This window comes from Chelon labrosus (genome assembly GCF_963514085.1).
Source record: "Chelon labrosus genome assembly, chromosome: 14".
In the NCBI taxonomy this organism is placed as follows: domain Eukaryota; kingdom Metazoa; phylum Chordata; class Actinopteri; order Mugiliformes; family Mugilidae; genus Chelon; species Chelon labrosus.
The window spans coordinates 18,502,981-18,519,501 of record NC_140347.1 but is presented as its reverse complement, the minus strand read 5'-3'; the positions used below and the strand labels follow the sequence as shown (position 1 = coordinate 18,519,501).

Below are 16,521 nucleotides of genomic sequence, written 5' to 3'. Positions count from 1 at the left end.
AGTGGCCCAGGATCCATTGTCATGTCATCTCCTCTCTCCCGTCCCCTCACTTCCTGTCTCCCAGTGATGACTAAAGACACAAAAAGGCCCAAAACAAATAAATAAATAACTTAAATGTCCGGTTAATTGGTTTAAGGGTTACTCCAATCTTATTATTATTATTATTTATTATTTTTTTTTTTGCATGAATCAAAGAGTTGCAGGATTTGTTCCTCCACCTTTTAGATGATAAGAAATGTTAGTTCCCATTTTCTGGATTTGCTTTTTATGCAACATTATTTGAAATACTGTTTTTCAGTTTTAGTTTTTGGCTACATATTTACTTTATGACCAGAAATCAGAAATGTACTGCTGCAGTCATTATTTTATATCACTGTTTGCTAAAAGAAAAAACACAACAACATATCATCTAAATCACAACTGTTTGCAAAGATGCCTGTCCTGTGAATATGAACCATGTGTAGAACACAAGACCAAGAGTTGGATTCTCTTCCAAATCCCCCCCAAAACAATCTCTCCGGCTTACAGGTGTCCATTAACATTTCACGACCCGAGTCGTTTTGAACGGCGTGAACTGAGTGTGAGCTTTAGTCAGACTCTGGCGGAGAATGTCCCTGGAGAAAAGGCGCAGGCTGCACACCTCACATAATAAAACACATGGTTTTTATTATCAATATGATAGAAATGAAATCACTGGACAATTAGAAGCATGTCTACCCATCATCAGCACCATGACAACAGCTCTATAAGAACAGAAAAACACTGGATGAGTCCTGCCCCCACCCCACCCTCTCCCTCCCACCCACCGGCTCACGAAGGTCAAATCACAGATAAATAGGCCTACTCCACCTATTTACACAACCATCCATTTAAATTAATATAAATAAATATTTACACACATAAATTAACACCCTCCCTCCCTGTTCCTTGTGTTAAATAACCAGACGAACCTGCTTCACACATCTCCAAACACACAATGCTCTTTTTTTTTTTTTTTTCTGAAGACAAACACAAGCACACACACGCACACTCGTTCAGCCGCACAGACACAATGTTGTTGGTTGGCTGCTCACAGCGTCTCAGTCTCACAGGATGCAGGCAGGGGGAGCGAAATGGATGTAACACAGTAACCACCATGTCCTCAGGGGAATAAAAAGAACGTAACACAGATGAAAAATCCCTCTGTGCGCTCTGACACTGGCCCACGGGTATCTTCCTCTGCCTTTTTCCTCTCTACCAAGCCTTCCTCCTCCTCCTCCTCCTCCTCCTCCTCCTCCTCCTCCTCCTCCTCAGCCCTGTCGGTCAGTCGCAGCGGTGTAAAGCTAGAAGTAACGGTGTAACGTCTGCCTCCCTCCCTCTCGGCCCTCCGTCATCACTCCCCTCCTCTGCCTGCTTCATTTCCGCTGCTTCTCCTCTTTGTCGCCGGCCTTGTTGCCAGCGTCCCCGTGCCGGTTGTTGGGCGGGTTGTTGAGAAACATCTTGTCGAGTCCTTTGAGAGCCTCGGTGAGGTAGTTCTGCAGGGCGGTGAGCGCGGCGCAGATGGCTGGCGAGCCAAAGCCGTGCGTGATGAAGGAGAAGTGGGAGAGGCAGCTCTGGATGCCCGGCTCCAGGATGGGGCTGGGCCTCGAGTTGCCCAGGGGAGTCCTGTCCTGGGCCAGCAGGTCTGTGAACTCCTTGCACAGCTGTCTGCAGGGGAGGAGACACAAACAAGACGTCAGGAGGGAACTCATCGTAGGGTTTTCCTAAAGTGTCCTTAGGAAGGCTGTGATTAACTGCCAGATGATTGTCATTAAATCTAATGATCAGTGGCTTATTCAGTGTTTCCTGAAGAACTTTATTAATCTAAAATTTAGACAAGGAAACTTCAAATCTATAAATAAAGGATTCTACAATTACTAGTCAACCTTCGAGCCCCAAAACATTTAATTTTATTAATGCAATTTTTTAAAAAGAATTTGCAGCTTTTGTCTCGGTCCAGTTTAAAATTGAACTCAGTCAGTGCACGCTTTGCTTCGTTACAAAACCGGCTCACGGTGCATGAACTGTGTAGCCCTGCCTTGCTGCAAACCTCAGTAAATACACCTGTCAACATCATGCTGAGACGTTTCTGTGGCTAAATCTTGACAGTGAACGAATTTTGTAGTGCAACTTGTAGACATTTCCTGCACACACTCTCAAAACTATATTAAATTCATGAGAAATATTGCAAATCAGGGAATTATATGTCAAAACCTCACAGTTTAGTCATTTAACTGCAAAAAAAATCCTTCATTTTTAGATTTTCCCATCCAGTGGAGGCATTAATGTTAAAATGCAATATTAGATTTACACCTTATGTAGTGTTACCTATCAAATACGTGCTCTTAAAAGTAAAACAATAATGCACAGCAATTGTGGATGACAAGTAATAACACAGAGATAAATATATCGTCATCAGCACCCAGACAAGTCCTGACACCCGACAGGTAAAATTCTTGCAGGTAGTTAGTTTAGCAGCACCTGAAGGCAACGCGACTGCGCCCACATTTCAGCAGGAGCAGAACCGCTACATGATCATCACTGTAAACCTTAAGATGTTAAACCATTTTTTAAATTATAAAACACGTGCCACAAAATACCAACGTTGTTCTTTAAGAAAAAAAAAATAATAATAATAATTACAGGATGTCCTTGAACTAAACTCTACAGCTTTTCTAAATCTAATTTCCTGAACTTATTTCATCATTTAAACTTAACATTATTGAGTTTATAATAATATTACGCTTATTTTAGCATCACAGAATACAATAGGATATTTTATATGTAAATAAAAAAAATCTGATGCAAAAATAATCTGCCCGATATGACTGATTCCCCTTTAAGGTTTAATAAACACATCCAATTTTTTATTTTATTCCAGATATTTGACACCTCTTTACTTCATATGAGTCTCAGTGTTTCCCAGAATGCACTTGGAAACCAATTAGAAGAAAAGGCACCAAAAACTTGTGATTTACACCTTAAATAAATTGATAAAAAGAGAGATTTCTAATATAAAAGAGATGAGCATTTCTTCCTTTTAAAACATTTTTGCTCATCTTAACTCATCTTTGGCTCCTGTCAGTGATCATTTTAATATTTGTTACTTGGATGCTGGCTACTTTTACTGCATCTGGATGTTTAGGTTTTTATCTAGCATTTATTTATTTATTTATTGCTTGTCAGATCTGCCTGGACACTTAACTTCAAATGACACCAGAAATACAAAGTTAATAACAAACAGCACATATTAAATAATAATGGATGAAACACGTAACTAACGCCAGATAAATAATAAAGTTCTTATCCCTCCACATTAATAACAAACCTTTAAATGCTTATTTTTTTTGATAGTTAATAATCAAGTGCATCTTCATTTTCCACCATAGATTTCGTGGTGAAATGTAAAACAAAATCACCTGTTCACCCTCTTCTCCTTGTTAAATTTCAACAAATCATCTTCTGGTTTTTAGGCCCACATTTTATATTCAAGAGACCTCCTCCTCCTCCTCTTTCTCCCTCTCACCGATTCATACTTGCATGCCTCATGCACACACACACTCTCTCTCTCTGTCTCTCTCTCTGTAAGCGGCCTAAGGGCAGAGCTCCAGCAAATGAGTGACAGGCTGTGCAGGCCGAGCCCAGCTGGGGTTAGGGGAGTAGAGAGGAGAAGCCGCCACCCCGGGCTACACTCAAGGCTCTCGCTGTTGTTTTCTGACGACTTGAAACACTTCACTGCTAAATAATGAATTTCTAACAGGCAGCACCGACGCGTAGTATTGGAACAGGTTTGAATCTGAGCATCAAACGTCCACCACCGAGCACACCGTACATACAGAGTACCACACAGACACGCACACATATGGGCAGATGGTTTATGCAGTGCAGGCCCATCACACAGCACTATAAATACCAGCTTCCTGAAGAAGGGATCCTTGTTGGGTGATTTACAACCTTTACATTTTAGAAAACTCACATTCAGGGAGATGACACAGAATGGGGATAAGTTATTAATTAGGACCGTGATTCGGTCCACGTTTCTGAAGCTCTTTCTCGCTCTTAAAGGCAATCAGACAATCCCGGATTCAATTCCACAGATTAACAGCCATAAAAATTGATTAATAAACTTTACATATACTCGCAGTAAAATGAGCAGAGGTCAACTACAAATCTCAGGCTTTTATGTGTTTAAGGCCACGGTAGCGTAGGATTCCTCCACTTCAGCTATTTGTACAAGGAAGATTATTCATGCAGCTGGATAAAAAGTGATGGAAATGCTATAACCATAAGCTCATTCTAGCCTTGTTAAGTCATTAAAAGGCTTTGATTTCCACTTTGAGTTGGATTTAACTGCCCCACTTCTTCATTGTGGCAGTTATTTATTTATTTATTTATTTTATCAATCAGCCATTTCATTACAGGTTAGATCCACACCAATCTAAATCTCACTTTCTTTTCCAAATGTCCAAAAGCCAGAGTGTGTCAGAGTGGACTTGGAGTTAAAAGGACTATAGTGGAGCAAAGGTTTGCGCCCTCTGGGGGTTTCCGTAAAGAGGGCCAGGAAAATGTGAGAGTGTGAGCATTTTTTAAAAGTATTGTTCACCCTGTGTGTGTAAAAGTTATGTAATTCAAGACAACAGAAGTGTTTCCAAGAGACACAGTGGAGTTGCTCGAGTCTATTTAGTATCTTTAGATGTGAGAATATTTTTTTTGCGTTTCAGTCTGAATTTAAAACGTCATAGACTTTTTACTCCTTATTTTCTTCTTCATTTGTGCTGACAGAAACCTGCACTCATTTCTCCCCCGACTAGGCTCTGCTCTGTTTGAATGTGTCTAAACAAATGATTCACTGAATCTGAGATTCAGCAACACAATCACGCCCTTCACCACGAGTCTCCCACCGCGACTGGACATTAGTCTACAGGGGGGCTATAAGAAGGGGACAGACTGAAGTCCAACATCAGACTCACTTTGTCGCCAGCAGCATGTTTTTCCGCGTGTGCAGCTCGTTGGGGTCCGCGTGCTGCCGGTTGAGGTACTCGCTCACGGCTTTGGTGGGAAACTCCGTCTCGCAGATGTAACCGAAATCCCGAGCCAGGTGGACCGCTTCACCTGGAGGGGGTGGAAAGGAGGTGGGGTATATGTAGTGTCAGTGTAAACACAGTTTAAACGAACAAAGAGATAAAGAGAAGGAAATATTAACGTTGTCTCTAATATCCTTAAATTACTGCGTGATCGTTTTACGCACGCGTATCCTCCAGTCGTCAGCCTCTTAACTGACGCAGAAACAAGTGATAAAATAATAACTTTTATTGCGCAAATTAAAAATTCCAATTATTTGGTATCTGATTATTTAAAAAAAAAGAAAGAAAAGAAAGAAAGAAAGAGCTACTTTATTCCAGGTTTGCGTTAAGCTGTCACCACACAGGCAGTAAAACAATAAATAAAGTCACGTTTTCTCACTCCTTTCATGTACTATGAGTTTGTGGGTAGCCTCTTCTCATTTAGTTGCAACGTTATCTTAACTGAAATAAACAGGAAATAATATTTAAATGGGTAAAATCAAGCTATTCGTATGAGAAACTATGGGCCTACAAATCTCGTCGTAGCCAAAATGTCGCCGTGCAGGGGGAGGTTACTGTAGGCCCAGCCTGCAGCCGGAAGCTGTTAATTAACCAACAATAACCTGAACTCTCTGAACTTCCTCAACAATTAATATTAATTTTCATATTATAATTACAGCCGTTTTAATGAATACAAGCACGGTGTGAATCCCTTCGGGTCACGACCTTAGCAATGCGAGATTTTGGTCATGCGTAATTCTATTCATTTATTTGTCTTTTATATTATATTCAGTGACATTGTAATGGTGGTTTTGTGGAAAGGAGAGGAGGATTTTTTTATCTTTTATTTTTGTCTTGACAATAATAACGTCAATAGTCACCTTCTACAAGAGATGTTAGTAACGTGACATTGGCAGCTTTGCGTCTCCCAGCAGGTAGATTCAGGCCGATCTTCTCTAGCTTTTCTCTCAGACATTTCCCACCGTTTTTAGACTTTGCTCTGTAACAGAAAAATGTCAAAAAATAAAAAATAAAATGTTTACCAAAGTCTTTGCAATATACATAACAGTCCTATCGGAGAATATTCTGTACATTATGGGGCATTAATGTGTCGTTTGGTTAGATTTATGGAGGAATCTCTTGTCAACCATCAGCTCCAGTTTGCCTCCAGAGATTTAGTTAATGTTAAGTGGAATCGAGGTGGCAAATGACACAGATACTGGAGCTTTGAGTGTAATTAATAGCAGCTCATGTATATTCAATGAGCTCAAAGCTTCCAGACTCTCTCCACACTTTCTACAGGTTATGCGTAATAACATCGTACCTTCTCAACACGCCCCCCAACAAGGAGGCGTTGAGGCACTCGGGCGGGGACAGTCTCCTCTGCACCTCCCCTACGGTCACTTTGTACTTGGAGGTGGAGCTGAGCAGCGACAGGCGGCCCGGTACCGAGCAGAACACCTCGTTTATGTTGACGGTCACTCCGCCGATCAGGCCGTCCTTCCCGAGCATCAGGGAGCCCATGTTCTTGGGCGGCATGGGGACTGAAAGAGGAAGATTGGAGACGGAGAATGAGTGGATCCCTTACATCCACTCATCTTTAATCTTTAAATGTGCCCAAACTCGGTGTGTAAGACCACGCGCGCTCAGAGGGCGGCCCCGGCCTAATGAAGCGCCCACGTGCCGGGCATTTGCTGTTATTTAATGTCGCGCGACATTCTCATTACGGCGTTATCGATTGTTGATTGGCTCGCGTTCTCAAATCGCATTAACCACCTCCCAGTCTTTTCTCCACGGCCGGTTTAACTCCCACCAGCAGCACTGGATGCTCCTTCATCCCGCGCCTTAATGCTCGCGTTTAATGACGTAAAAAATAATAATAATAATTAAAAAAAAAAAGAAGAAGTAGAAGAAGAAGTCAGCCTCGTGGATGCGCGCGTACAGAGGCCAGCGCGAAAGGGGGGTTTTGATGGCTCCACGGGGGATAATACCGCAGATTAGCTCTAAACGAGCTCAGGAGATCTCCGTGAGCGGTGCCATTTATTACATCAGCGGCTTAAATGCCCCGCGGGGAGCTCAGTCACTCAACATCCCGTAACTAAATCACCGCACATCATCAGAGCGGCAGCATGGCGGCCTGTCAGCGGCAGTCAATATAAACTACCGGGGTCGGCTCCAGACCACCCTGTACCCCCCAAAAGACACGGAAATCAACCTGCGATAGAATAATGTAGAGCGCACTGTCCAGATCAGATCACTGCCATGCTCATATTAACCTTTTATGAGGGGCTTGGTCCGGAAATACAACCTCGTGTACATATTCCATAAATTATTATAATCCACAACGCTCGAGGTCAGAAATACTCCAACAGTCCCAAAAATAAAGAAACCACAAGAAAATGTGCCATCTCGTAAAAACTACATCCCAGAATAACACGGTAACTTGTGGAAGTTTAAATTTTTTTGAAATTAAAATTAAACACTGTGATCAGAGACGTTTCAGTGCATGAAAGAAAGAGAGGGAGTGTGTGTACCTTTCTTGATTACTGATTGGTCCAGTATGTTCGTTCCGTTGGCGTCTTCAATGGTCTGTTAGAGCCGAGACAAATGCAAACCATCACACACGGCTTTAGACACAGTTATCCATTATTTATTTCAGCGTTTGCGCCTCACAAATCTAAAACTGCCATGCCTGAGATCGTTTCGGGAAAAAAACAAAAAAAACAAAAAAACAACAACATCACACCTTTCATTTGTTGTCCAATCTAATTTATAATAGAATAGGTGAAGCTATTCTCGCTAAATTTAAAGCCCCATTCATCAGCGTCCTCCATCATCCTGCCAGATACATTTTTTTTTTTTAAAAAAGACCCAGTGTTGTCGTATTAGTTGAAAAGGGAGGAAAACAAACAAACAAATAAATAAATAAATAAGAAACAAATTTATATGGGGTTAATACATGCATAACAGAAATACGGAAAGCCTGGAATGAGATTCTATTGTGGAGGTTAAATGGCAAACAATTCGTGATGGTTGTGCCCCGAGGGGAGACAAGGGGAAGATGAAATCCTGCTCAGACTGACTGACTATAAAACCTGTTTCACCAGATCTGACAACAAAACGACGCTCACAAAAAAAGAGCCTTTGAAATCATTAATAATAATAATAATAATAACACAAATTAACTATTATTCTTTAACATCAAGCGTGTTTCGCTTCAGCTTTTAAATATGTATCCATTATTGGAGCATAATCATGGAGTCAGTGTTATGTGCCACGTAGATCAGCATCTTTTCATTAAATAAGTTGGTGTCTGAGGAGACTGACTGCTCGTTTAGCTGTGGGACATTTGCGTTTGGGCTACAGCTGCTGAGAGGGTCCAGCCCTGAGGGAGCTGCTCCGAGTTCACTGACCTCGACTCTGAAGGATGGAGAAACACGCGGAGACAACGAGGCAGACGACTCTTACCAATTATCCATCCAGTAAAAATGTTTTTATTATATTTTATTATATTTTATTCATTATTTTTTATTTTTGGGGGGAATTTGTTTATTTTATTATTAAATTTACCGTCATTGAAATCAGATAATATTCAATAAATAGTCAATAATCATTTTAGAAATTTAATATCCCTACTACTGTTTTACGCTCTTAGATATATATTCAAATATATATATATATATATATATATATATTAACAACTGCAAGTAAAAAAAAATAAAATAATAATAATAATATATATATATTCTGCGTTGACATTAACCTCTGCTAAATCAGCTCTGACCTTTTATCTTACCTGAACATCCTCCATACCGTGCAGCCCGTGCAGCAGTCCGTCTCCCATACCGTGCTCCAGTCCCGGGTGAGCCGAGTGCAGCAGCACGTCAGGCCGCCGCACGCCGCCGTAGTCCCGCCGTGGGTCCAGTCCGGACAGCTGAGGCAGCGAGGCCCGAGGCTGCGCCAGCAGAGCCGAGCTCTCCATCCTGTCTCCGGCGGCGTCCTGCCTCTGGCGCGCACCCCATGCGCCCTGCTGGCTCTGGTGCAGGGAGTTCAAGGAGTACGGGTCGCTGACGTGGGAGTACGGGTCCTGGCTCTGGTAGTGAGCCAGCGGCTGGTACGGAGGAGGAAAGTATGGTGGCTGGAAGTCCGAGGAAGGCGCGTGAGATAGCGGCGGCGCGCTGGAGTAGGGTCCCGCATGCGACACCGAACCCAGCTGGGACAGGCGCGAGCTGTGGCTCGAGACGCCGTCATGCCGGTCCTTGAAGAGGAAGCAGAGAAAAACAGAAAAAAAAAAATCAACTCCTTGTACAATTGAACCACATTTTATCAAAATGAAAGCCCACGGAGGCCTAGGATGAGGATAGGTTTATTAAACTGCCTCTGGTGATGTAGCCAAAGTAGCCTAACTGGCGGTGAAACTCGTGAACAAAAACACACAAGAGCCTGGAGGAAAAAAATGTTACAGGCTAATTTAAACTGTCTACCAACTAAAACCCACCAGTTCACCGTTTCAGCAAACGAATTCTCAAACGAAAACTCACCGCAGTGGAGTAGGAATGCACTAACATCTGTAAACCCTCCGCTGGTATCAGGAGCAGGCTCACGGTATAACACCAGGATAGTAGAGACCGCGTGGAGCCGAGACAGCCAAACTCATTCCAGGTGAAAGCAGCGCTGTCTGTCGTGTCTGCAGGCACGGCCCGGTCTACTACTCCACACAGAACCTGCCTCCGCCCGGAGCTGCCTCCGCTCTGACTGTGAGCACCGAGCTCCCGCCTCTACCCTCGGTATACGGTGTAATTGTTATTCATGACTGAGACTTACAGGAATATTAATGTGCGCGAGGCAGGGAACTGGCGACACACGGAGCGTGAAGGCTCTCGCGCAACCGTGAGTGACGTTTAAATTCCGTGGAGAGCCGAAACGACGCGCGAGCAGCAGGAGACAGAACGAGGAGTCTCTCTCACAGGAGAAGACAGCGAACAGTATCCAGACCCGTGAGGAATTCCCACACACAAAAAGAGCTCTTTGGGGCCTTTCATGACAATATAACGACATAAAACTCACTTAGTTGCCAGTGGAGACACTTTTTTTTTTTTTTTGCGCAAATCATTTTTGAGCAAACACTTGGTTTGGCTATAAAAACAAATGAACACTATAAAGAAGCCTTGTTTTAAAGCAAACAGGGACGAGAATGATAACACCACCAGGGTCTGTGTTAGCATTTGAAACAATTTCGAAACGTTTTCACCAAAACTAACACAAAACACAAACTCTGCGTTCATGTTATTTTAGTTTGAGATTTCTATTCTATAACTTCTGGATATTTTTCCTAAAGTCAAACTTCATAAACTAACAGAGCTAAATGTTCAAGTTGAGCTGCAGCTGCCTTTTGTTGTCCCACTGACAAACACACCCGAGACACTGCAGGGCGCGCGAGGGGGGCTCGTGTGAACGGTGTCGCGAGTGAAAAGAAGCGATTAAACTTTACACCGCGGACCCTCGGCCCCTCTTCGCCCTCCTGGATGACTTGTTTAACCAACACCACGGACCCGCCCTCCCTCGCGCCGTGGGAGAAAAGCCATGTGCGGCACGAGACAAGGGGCTTCCCACCGGGCCGAGACGAGGGGCCTCGCGAGTTGCCCTTTTCTTCCGCGCTGCTTTGTGCTCGAGCCCATTCAGCGCGAGCCGGAGCACCGCTTCTCGCCCCCGCGCGCGGCGTGTTTCTCCCTCTTCCTTCCCCTCAGTGGTCTTTAAAAATGATTGTTCCGGGATCAAAGCCAAATCATTTACATACTTCACACACACACCATCAGCACCAACCTGCTCTCACACCACTTAGTTTGATTTAATTGTTTAAAATACAAAAGGAGCCGTTTAACTTATTTTGATTAAATAAATATGCTGCAACCATTTTTTTAAATTAATTTTATACAATATTAAATCTCTTATTTCCCCCCCCAAATTATTTTTAGTTTTATATTATTTTAAAGGACAATTTACTGAAAAATCTCTATCGCCATTTTTTAAATACATTCTGAAATACAAGATTATGAAATTATCTATAGTCTTTATGCAATGTAAAATATTTTATCCAGTTTACCCTGTGGACCAACTAATAAATTAACCTGCACCGTAGCCACTAGAATATATAAAATAATATGAGCAATGTAAAATACTTAAATGAATCAAATTTTTGCTTGAACACGTGCTGATTTATCCTTAAATTCACAGTCAGTGCAGTGATCAAATCCCAGGCCTAAAGCCTAAAAACACTCCCCTATTACCAATGACCGTCAACTGATCTCTTAAAGCATGCCTAATAAGTCCATTAAGACCATTTCCCCGAGTCACAAACAGCTGGACGGTAACGTTACCTCATAAATATCTTCATACTTGACATTCTCAACTAGTTTCCACAGCATGGTCGCTTCTCCGGTGTCGGTAAACCGAATGCAGCCAAGTGAGGAAGGGATGTCTCAACTCTCTCTCTCTCTCTCTCTCCCTCCCTCTCTCTCTCTCTCTCTCTGCCTTCCCTTTCTCTCCCTCCCTCCCTCCCTCCGCCCTCTGTAGTCTCAGGCTTTGTGAATGGGGAACCCCTGTAAGGACTCCACTACTGTGCAGAGGAGCTATAGGGCGGCTTGACAGCAGCAGGCTGCTTCATGTATGGTGAGCAACAAACAAATAAGGAGGATGCATGTTTTATTTATCCTGTGTCTCAGTAATTAGTCATCCAGCAAGATGCTTATTATGTGTTTTCTGCTCCGATTAACGCCTGTCTGTAATATCCTAATTGTTTATTTATTGAAACAAATCAGATTGAAGTGAAAACTGATCAAACATGTGATTAATTCATACGTGCACATAAATCAGCATCTGATCTGAAGTCAAATCTCCCGTTTTCAAATATTTTTCCCAACACAATGCACTGGATGCTTGTTGGATAAATGTGCGGCTTTATTGTTTTATCCAAGGCGAAGTCAGTAGACCAAATTGGTCCAGGCTTCCAGAGGCTTTTTAGTTTTCTCCAGCTCTATAGAGCTCTGCTTGAAGGATGAGCACACGTCCCTCCCCTGTTGTGATGACTGTGCACAACACGTCCCTCCAAAATCTACTGTTCATGTGCAGATGACGGGTTGAGATCTGGTGACAGCTGAGTCACATTATTCACTTTTATTTTGCATGCATAAAACCACTTCATTTGCCAGTTCATTAGGTACACTGTAGTGAAAATAAATGCATTCTAATATAACAGTCCTGCACTAAATCTTAGCAGTAGCTTAAAATAACAGAGAGAGCTGTTGATTCATTTTGTGGTTTATAGCTCTAATGAATTGACACGTGCTTCTATTGTTTTGACAACGCTGTTGTAGCCAGTGGGCTAGGCTGAATAACAGAAACACTTTTTTCCTCAGTTGAGTTAAACAGCACAACAAAACTACATCCTCCAATATGACCATACAGTTGATTCACCACCTTTCTGATGCTGTTTCAACATCAACTGATCATTACAACCTTCAAGAAGATACGATTAAGTGCAAGACTGTTGTGTATTCTAATGCATTTGTTTTCACTGGTGTACCTAATGAACCGGCAGCTGAGTGTATTTACTTGCCCTGTAATTTTAGTGCACTGGAGTTCTGTTTGTGCAGACTGATTTGGGAGTTAAGAATCAGAGCAACATCTTGTAGCTGTGATTTAGATTTAGATGATGTGTAAATGTATTGATCTGTTGTTGTAATCAGAGGCAGAATGCAGGTTTAATAGTGTTGCAGTGCACCCATGACGGGCCTCAGCACTGACTTGTGTGGAGATAGTCGAGCTCATCAGTCCAATTGGCTGCTGCACCTCTGACACAAACGCAAGACAAGGAATAAGTCCTGGAACAATTACACATTGGTAATAATGTGGAAACCGACTCTACTTAGGCTTGTGATTCTAGATGTGCTCGTATGAGATGCATACACACATTGCTCCACACAATTTAACATCGGATACTAGACGGAAATATTCAACTTGAAGTCTCGGCATTGAATTATTTTAGTGGTTAACTCCCCTGCTCTATATGGTATGGAAAACATTCAGCAAAAATATTTGAGAATTTTCTAAATTTTGATGCACGGTTATGAGAATGAACATATTTGAAATCCAGTCAAGTCAAACACTCTTAAACAATCTTGTGTTTATTTTAATTTTAATTTTAATGTTTAATTCATATAAGCCTTTCGCTCCTCTTATGATTGGGATCCTGTCTCGTTGCCTGTTCATAAAAAGGCAAAATGTACATAGAGTATAGTTTAAAGCTAGCTACTGGCAGAGCAATAACATCAGGAGGCTTTAAATCTTGTTCAGTTTTGCACAATAGTTGTCAGTTGCTTTTCAATGAATGAAGCCCTCCGACAGTACATAGTATTTTGACTAACCTACATTTATTTCCTTCTGTTCTGTCTCTTACACGATGAGGACCCAGATTCTTCATTAAAGTTACATAAAGATTCAATAAACATTTGATAACTGTCAAATTTCCTCACGACCACCTGAGCGCTGCAGCTCAGTGGGGGGAAGTGTTGAAGTGTTTGTAAACTGCGCCCCCTAGTGACTGTAGACCATACATGCAGAACACCCAGCAGAACTGAAGTGTATTGACTGAGAAAAGCTGTGGTATTGTCCTCTAATCTTCTTAATCCAAAAGCCCCTTCACGAGTTTGCAGAATTTATTTCCGTATTGACGAGTTAGTGATGCAAACTTGACTCAAATGTAGAAGGTGATATACATGCATGAACCGGTCATCTGAATCTGGTTTAATAGTTACCTGCGCCTACTGTCTTTGCTATTTTGGAGGAGTTAAACTCTTGTCTGTGTCCGTTCATTGGTATATACAGTCACCTGCCAGCTCATTAGGTACACTAGTGAAAACAAATGCAATCCTAACATAACAGTCCTGCACTAGATCTTAGCTTCAAGGAGGTTACTGTATTCAGCATTTGTTTAAAATAACTGAGAGAGAGATGTTGATTCAACTGTGTTTGTATTGTTGGAGGCTGTGGTTTGTTGTACTTTTGAGAGTTTAACTCAATCCAGTGTAACAGAACCACAAACTACACCCTGCAAAAATAATGGTCCAGTTGATTTACCACCTTTAGACTGAACATTACAACAGTCATGAAGCCAACCTGTACCTAATAAACTGGCCAGTGAGTACATGAGTTGTCCTGGCAAGACTCGTTTTGATGTTTAATAGAAAAAAAAAAAAACGCGGACAGAGGACACACATGAATGTTTAAGAAGCACGGCTGTTCCCATATTCTCTGCAGTGACCCGCTGCCAAAGATCCACCCATCCTCTTCTATCTCTCTCTCACACACACACACGTATAAACACACACACACATGGCAGGACATATGACTGTCAGCAGTAACAGATGTCCCGACAGTCTGGAAGTCTGGAGGCATGGTTGTGGTTGTTGTCCTGGAGGGCTTTGACACACGATGTATCAGCATACATTACGCACACGCCACACTAATCCCGCTCTGTGTGGACGTCCACAAACGAGACACGGTTTAGCTCTGAGTAGGGACGTGGGGTTTGCTTTAACTCCACCTGTCCTTTTGCTTTTTTTCAGATTTAGATTAGATTTTTCTCAGGATCTTTGCGATAGATAACAGATTCTGCCTTGTGCCATAATGAGTTGACACACATTCATGCAACAACATCCACTGAATCGTGATGAAGCCCTCTCATTATTTAGCTGTTTCCCAGCCACGAGGGGTGACGAGAAGAAGGGCACAGAGAACAAATGATAATAATAAACTGATCGCCTGTGCACATCTTCCATCTTCTGTCATGCTTTTGCAAAGAAAACGTTTGTCTGTGTAAGAGCGGCAACATTTTCCAGATGCTTTGAGGGATATTTAACATTACGTGCTAAAGAACAGCAACAGTGATATGTCTTAAAAGAATGCAAAGAGTTAAAAGGGTTTTGTGTTTGCCATCACTAAAACTGAAAGAAGGCAATGATATATATGATAGCAGATGTTTCCCTGTTGCTTTGTTCTCTTATAGAGGGAAAGATCTGCAAATCTGAAAACTATTTGTAGCGTCGTTTTTAAGATTTGTGCAGGAATTTGTGTGAACTCTCATGATTTGGGGTTGTTTTTCAAGCCTTAGTGGCACAATTATCTAATTGACTAACATCTTTAGAACATGCCAGATCATTATGTACACCGGCATTCTAACATAACAGCCCTGCACCAAGTCTTATCTTCATGAAGGTTATGGTATTTAACAGAGAGAGCTGTTGATGCAAATGTGTTTTTATTTTGGAAGCTGTGGCTTGTAGCGTTGTTCCTATTATTTTGGCATTTTAGTTGGTGGGCTAGGCTAAATAACAAAAACACTTGAATTCGGTCTAGTTCCAAGTGATCATCGACCTTTCTGATTCCGTTTCAACATCAACTGAACATTATAAACAGTCATGAGGCTAGGATTTAGTGCAGGGCTATAACATTAGAATGCATCTGTTTTCTCCAGTGTACCTAAAGAACTGGCAAGTGAGTGTAAGGCCTTCCTTTCCGAATCTGATCCAGTGTGAAGCTGAAAATGAACCAAATTCGCTGCTGCAGTTCCGTCGCTGGCCGCTAGGTCGCACTAGAGCACCACAGAAACACCTGAGTTCAGCTTTGATTTGAGGACCGATCAGCACAACGAGTCAACGTGGACTCAGGTGATTGTTAGGACTCCAGCATAATGAGAACAGTCCACATTTATATAAAAACAAACAAGCAAACAAAAACATATAACAAGATTTACTCTTCATTCCACGTGACACTTGATGGACAAGATCCCTTGTCCATCAAGTAAACACCCTGTAATAACTAATTGCAAGACTGGGTTTGTCAGTGTCCACATATTAGTCATGATTACAACCAGGATTATTGCTTTTTTAAAGAAAAAGACAAGATACAATAATAAAACAACACGGCACCAGTGCCCACTCCAATGTACCTTTATCTAATTCCCTCCCAGGATCAAACAACCGGAAGCAGGGGCGGTGGTTCATCATTTAAGGGGGGGTGGGTGGAGGGGACGGGGCGTCCTGTCTTCTCGGATTTAGGGGCCTCGCAGGTCTGAGTGACTGGCGTGAGCTGACAGGGTGTGGACGGCAGCAGAGGAAGAAAAAGGGGCCCTTGAACGTTCCCCGAGACTGAACGGGATCAGGACTGGAGGAGGAAGAGGTTTTAGCAGAGAAGCGGGGAGGAGGAGGAGGAGGAAGAGGAGGAGGAGGGTTATAGCTTCAGAGGAAGGAGACTGGAGAGATGGGGGGCTTAGAAGTTAGCAGAGTTTGGTATTCGTGACTGTGGGGCTCAGTCAGCAGGAGCTACGGTCCCACCGAGACCTCAGACTGTTTAATTCACTTCTATATAAATGGCAGTATTTCTG

General features: G+C 42.4%; 1 protein-coding gene across 1 annotated transcript; it reads right to left on the bottom strand.

The window, feature by feature from the left end:
- Positions 1-1,394: 1,394 nt before the first annotated feature.
- tfap2b (transcription factor AP-2 beta) lies at positions 1,395-11,531 on the bottom strand (the record flags this gene model as incomplete). The annotated part of the gene is made up of 7 exons (XM_084560030.1): positions 11,459-11,531; positions 8,878-9,339; positions 7,616-7,670; positions 6,406-6,625; positions 5,963-6,081; positions 4,989-5,130; positions 1,395-1,686 (listed from the first exon to the last, which is right to left on the bottom strand). Exons 1-7 carry the CDS (start codon positions 11,504-11,506, stop codon positions 1,395-1,397), a joined length of 1,338 nt encoding a protein of 445 aa, XP_084416156.1. The 5' UTR covers positions 11,507-11,531.
- Positions 11,532-16,521: the final 4,990 nt, after the last annotated feature.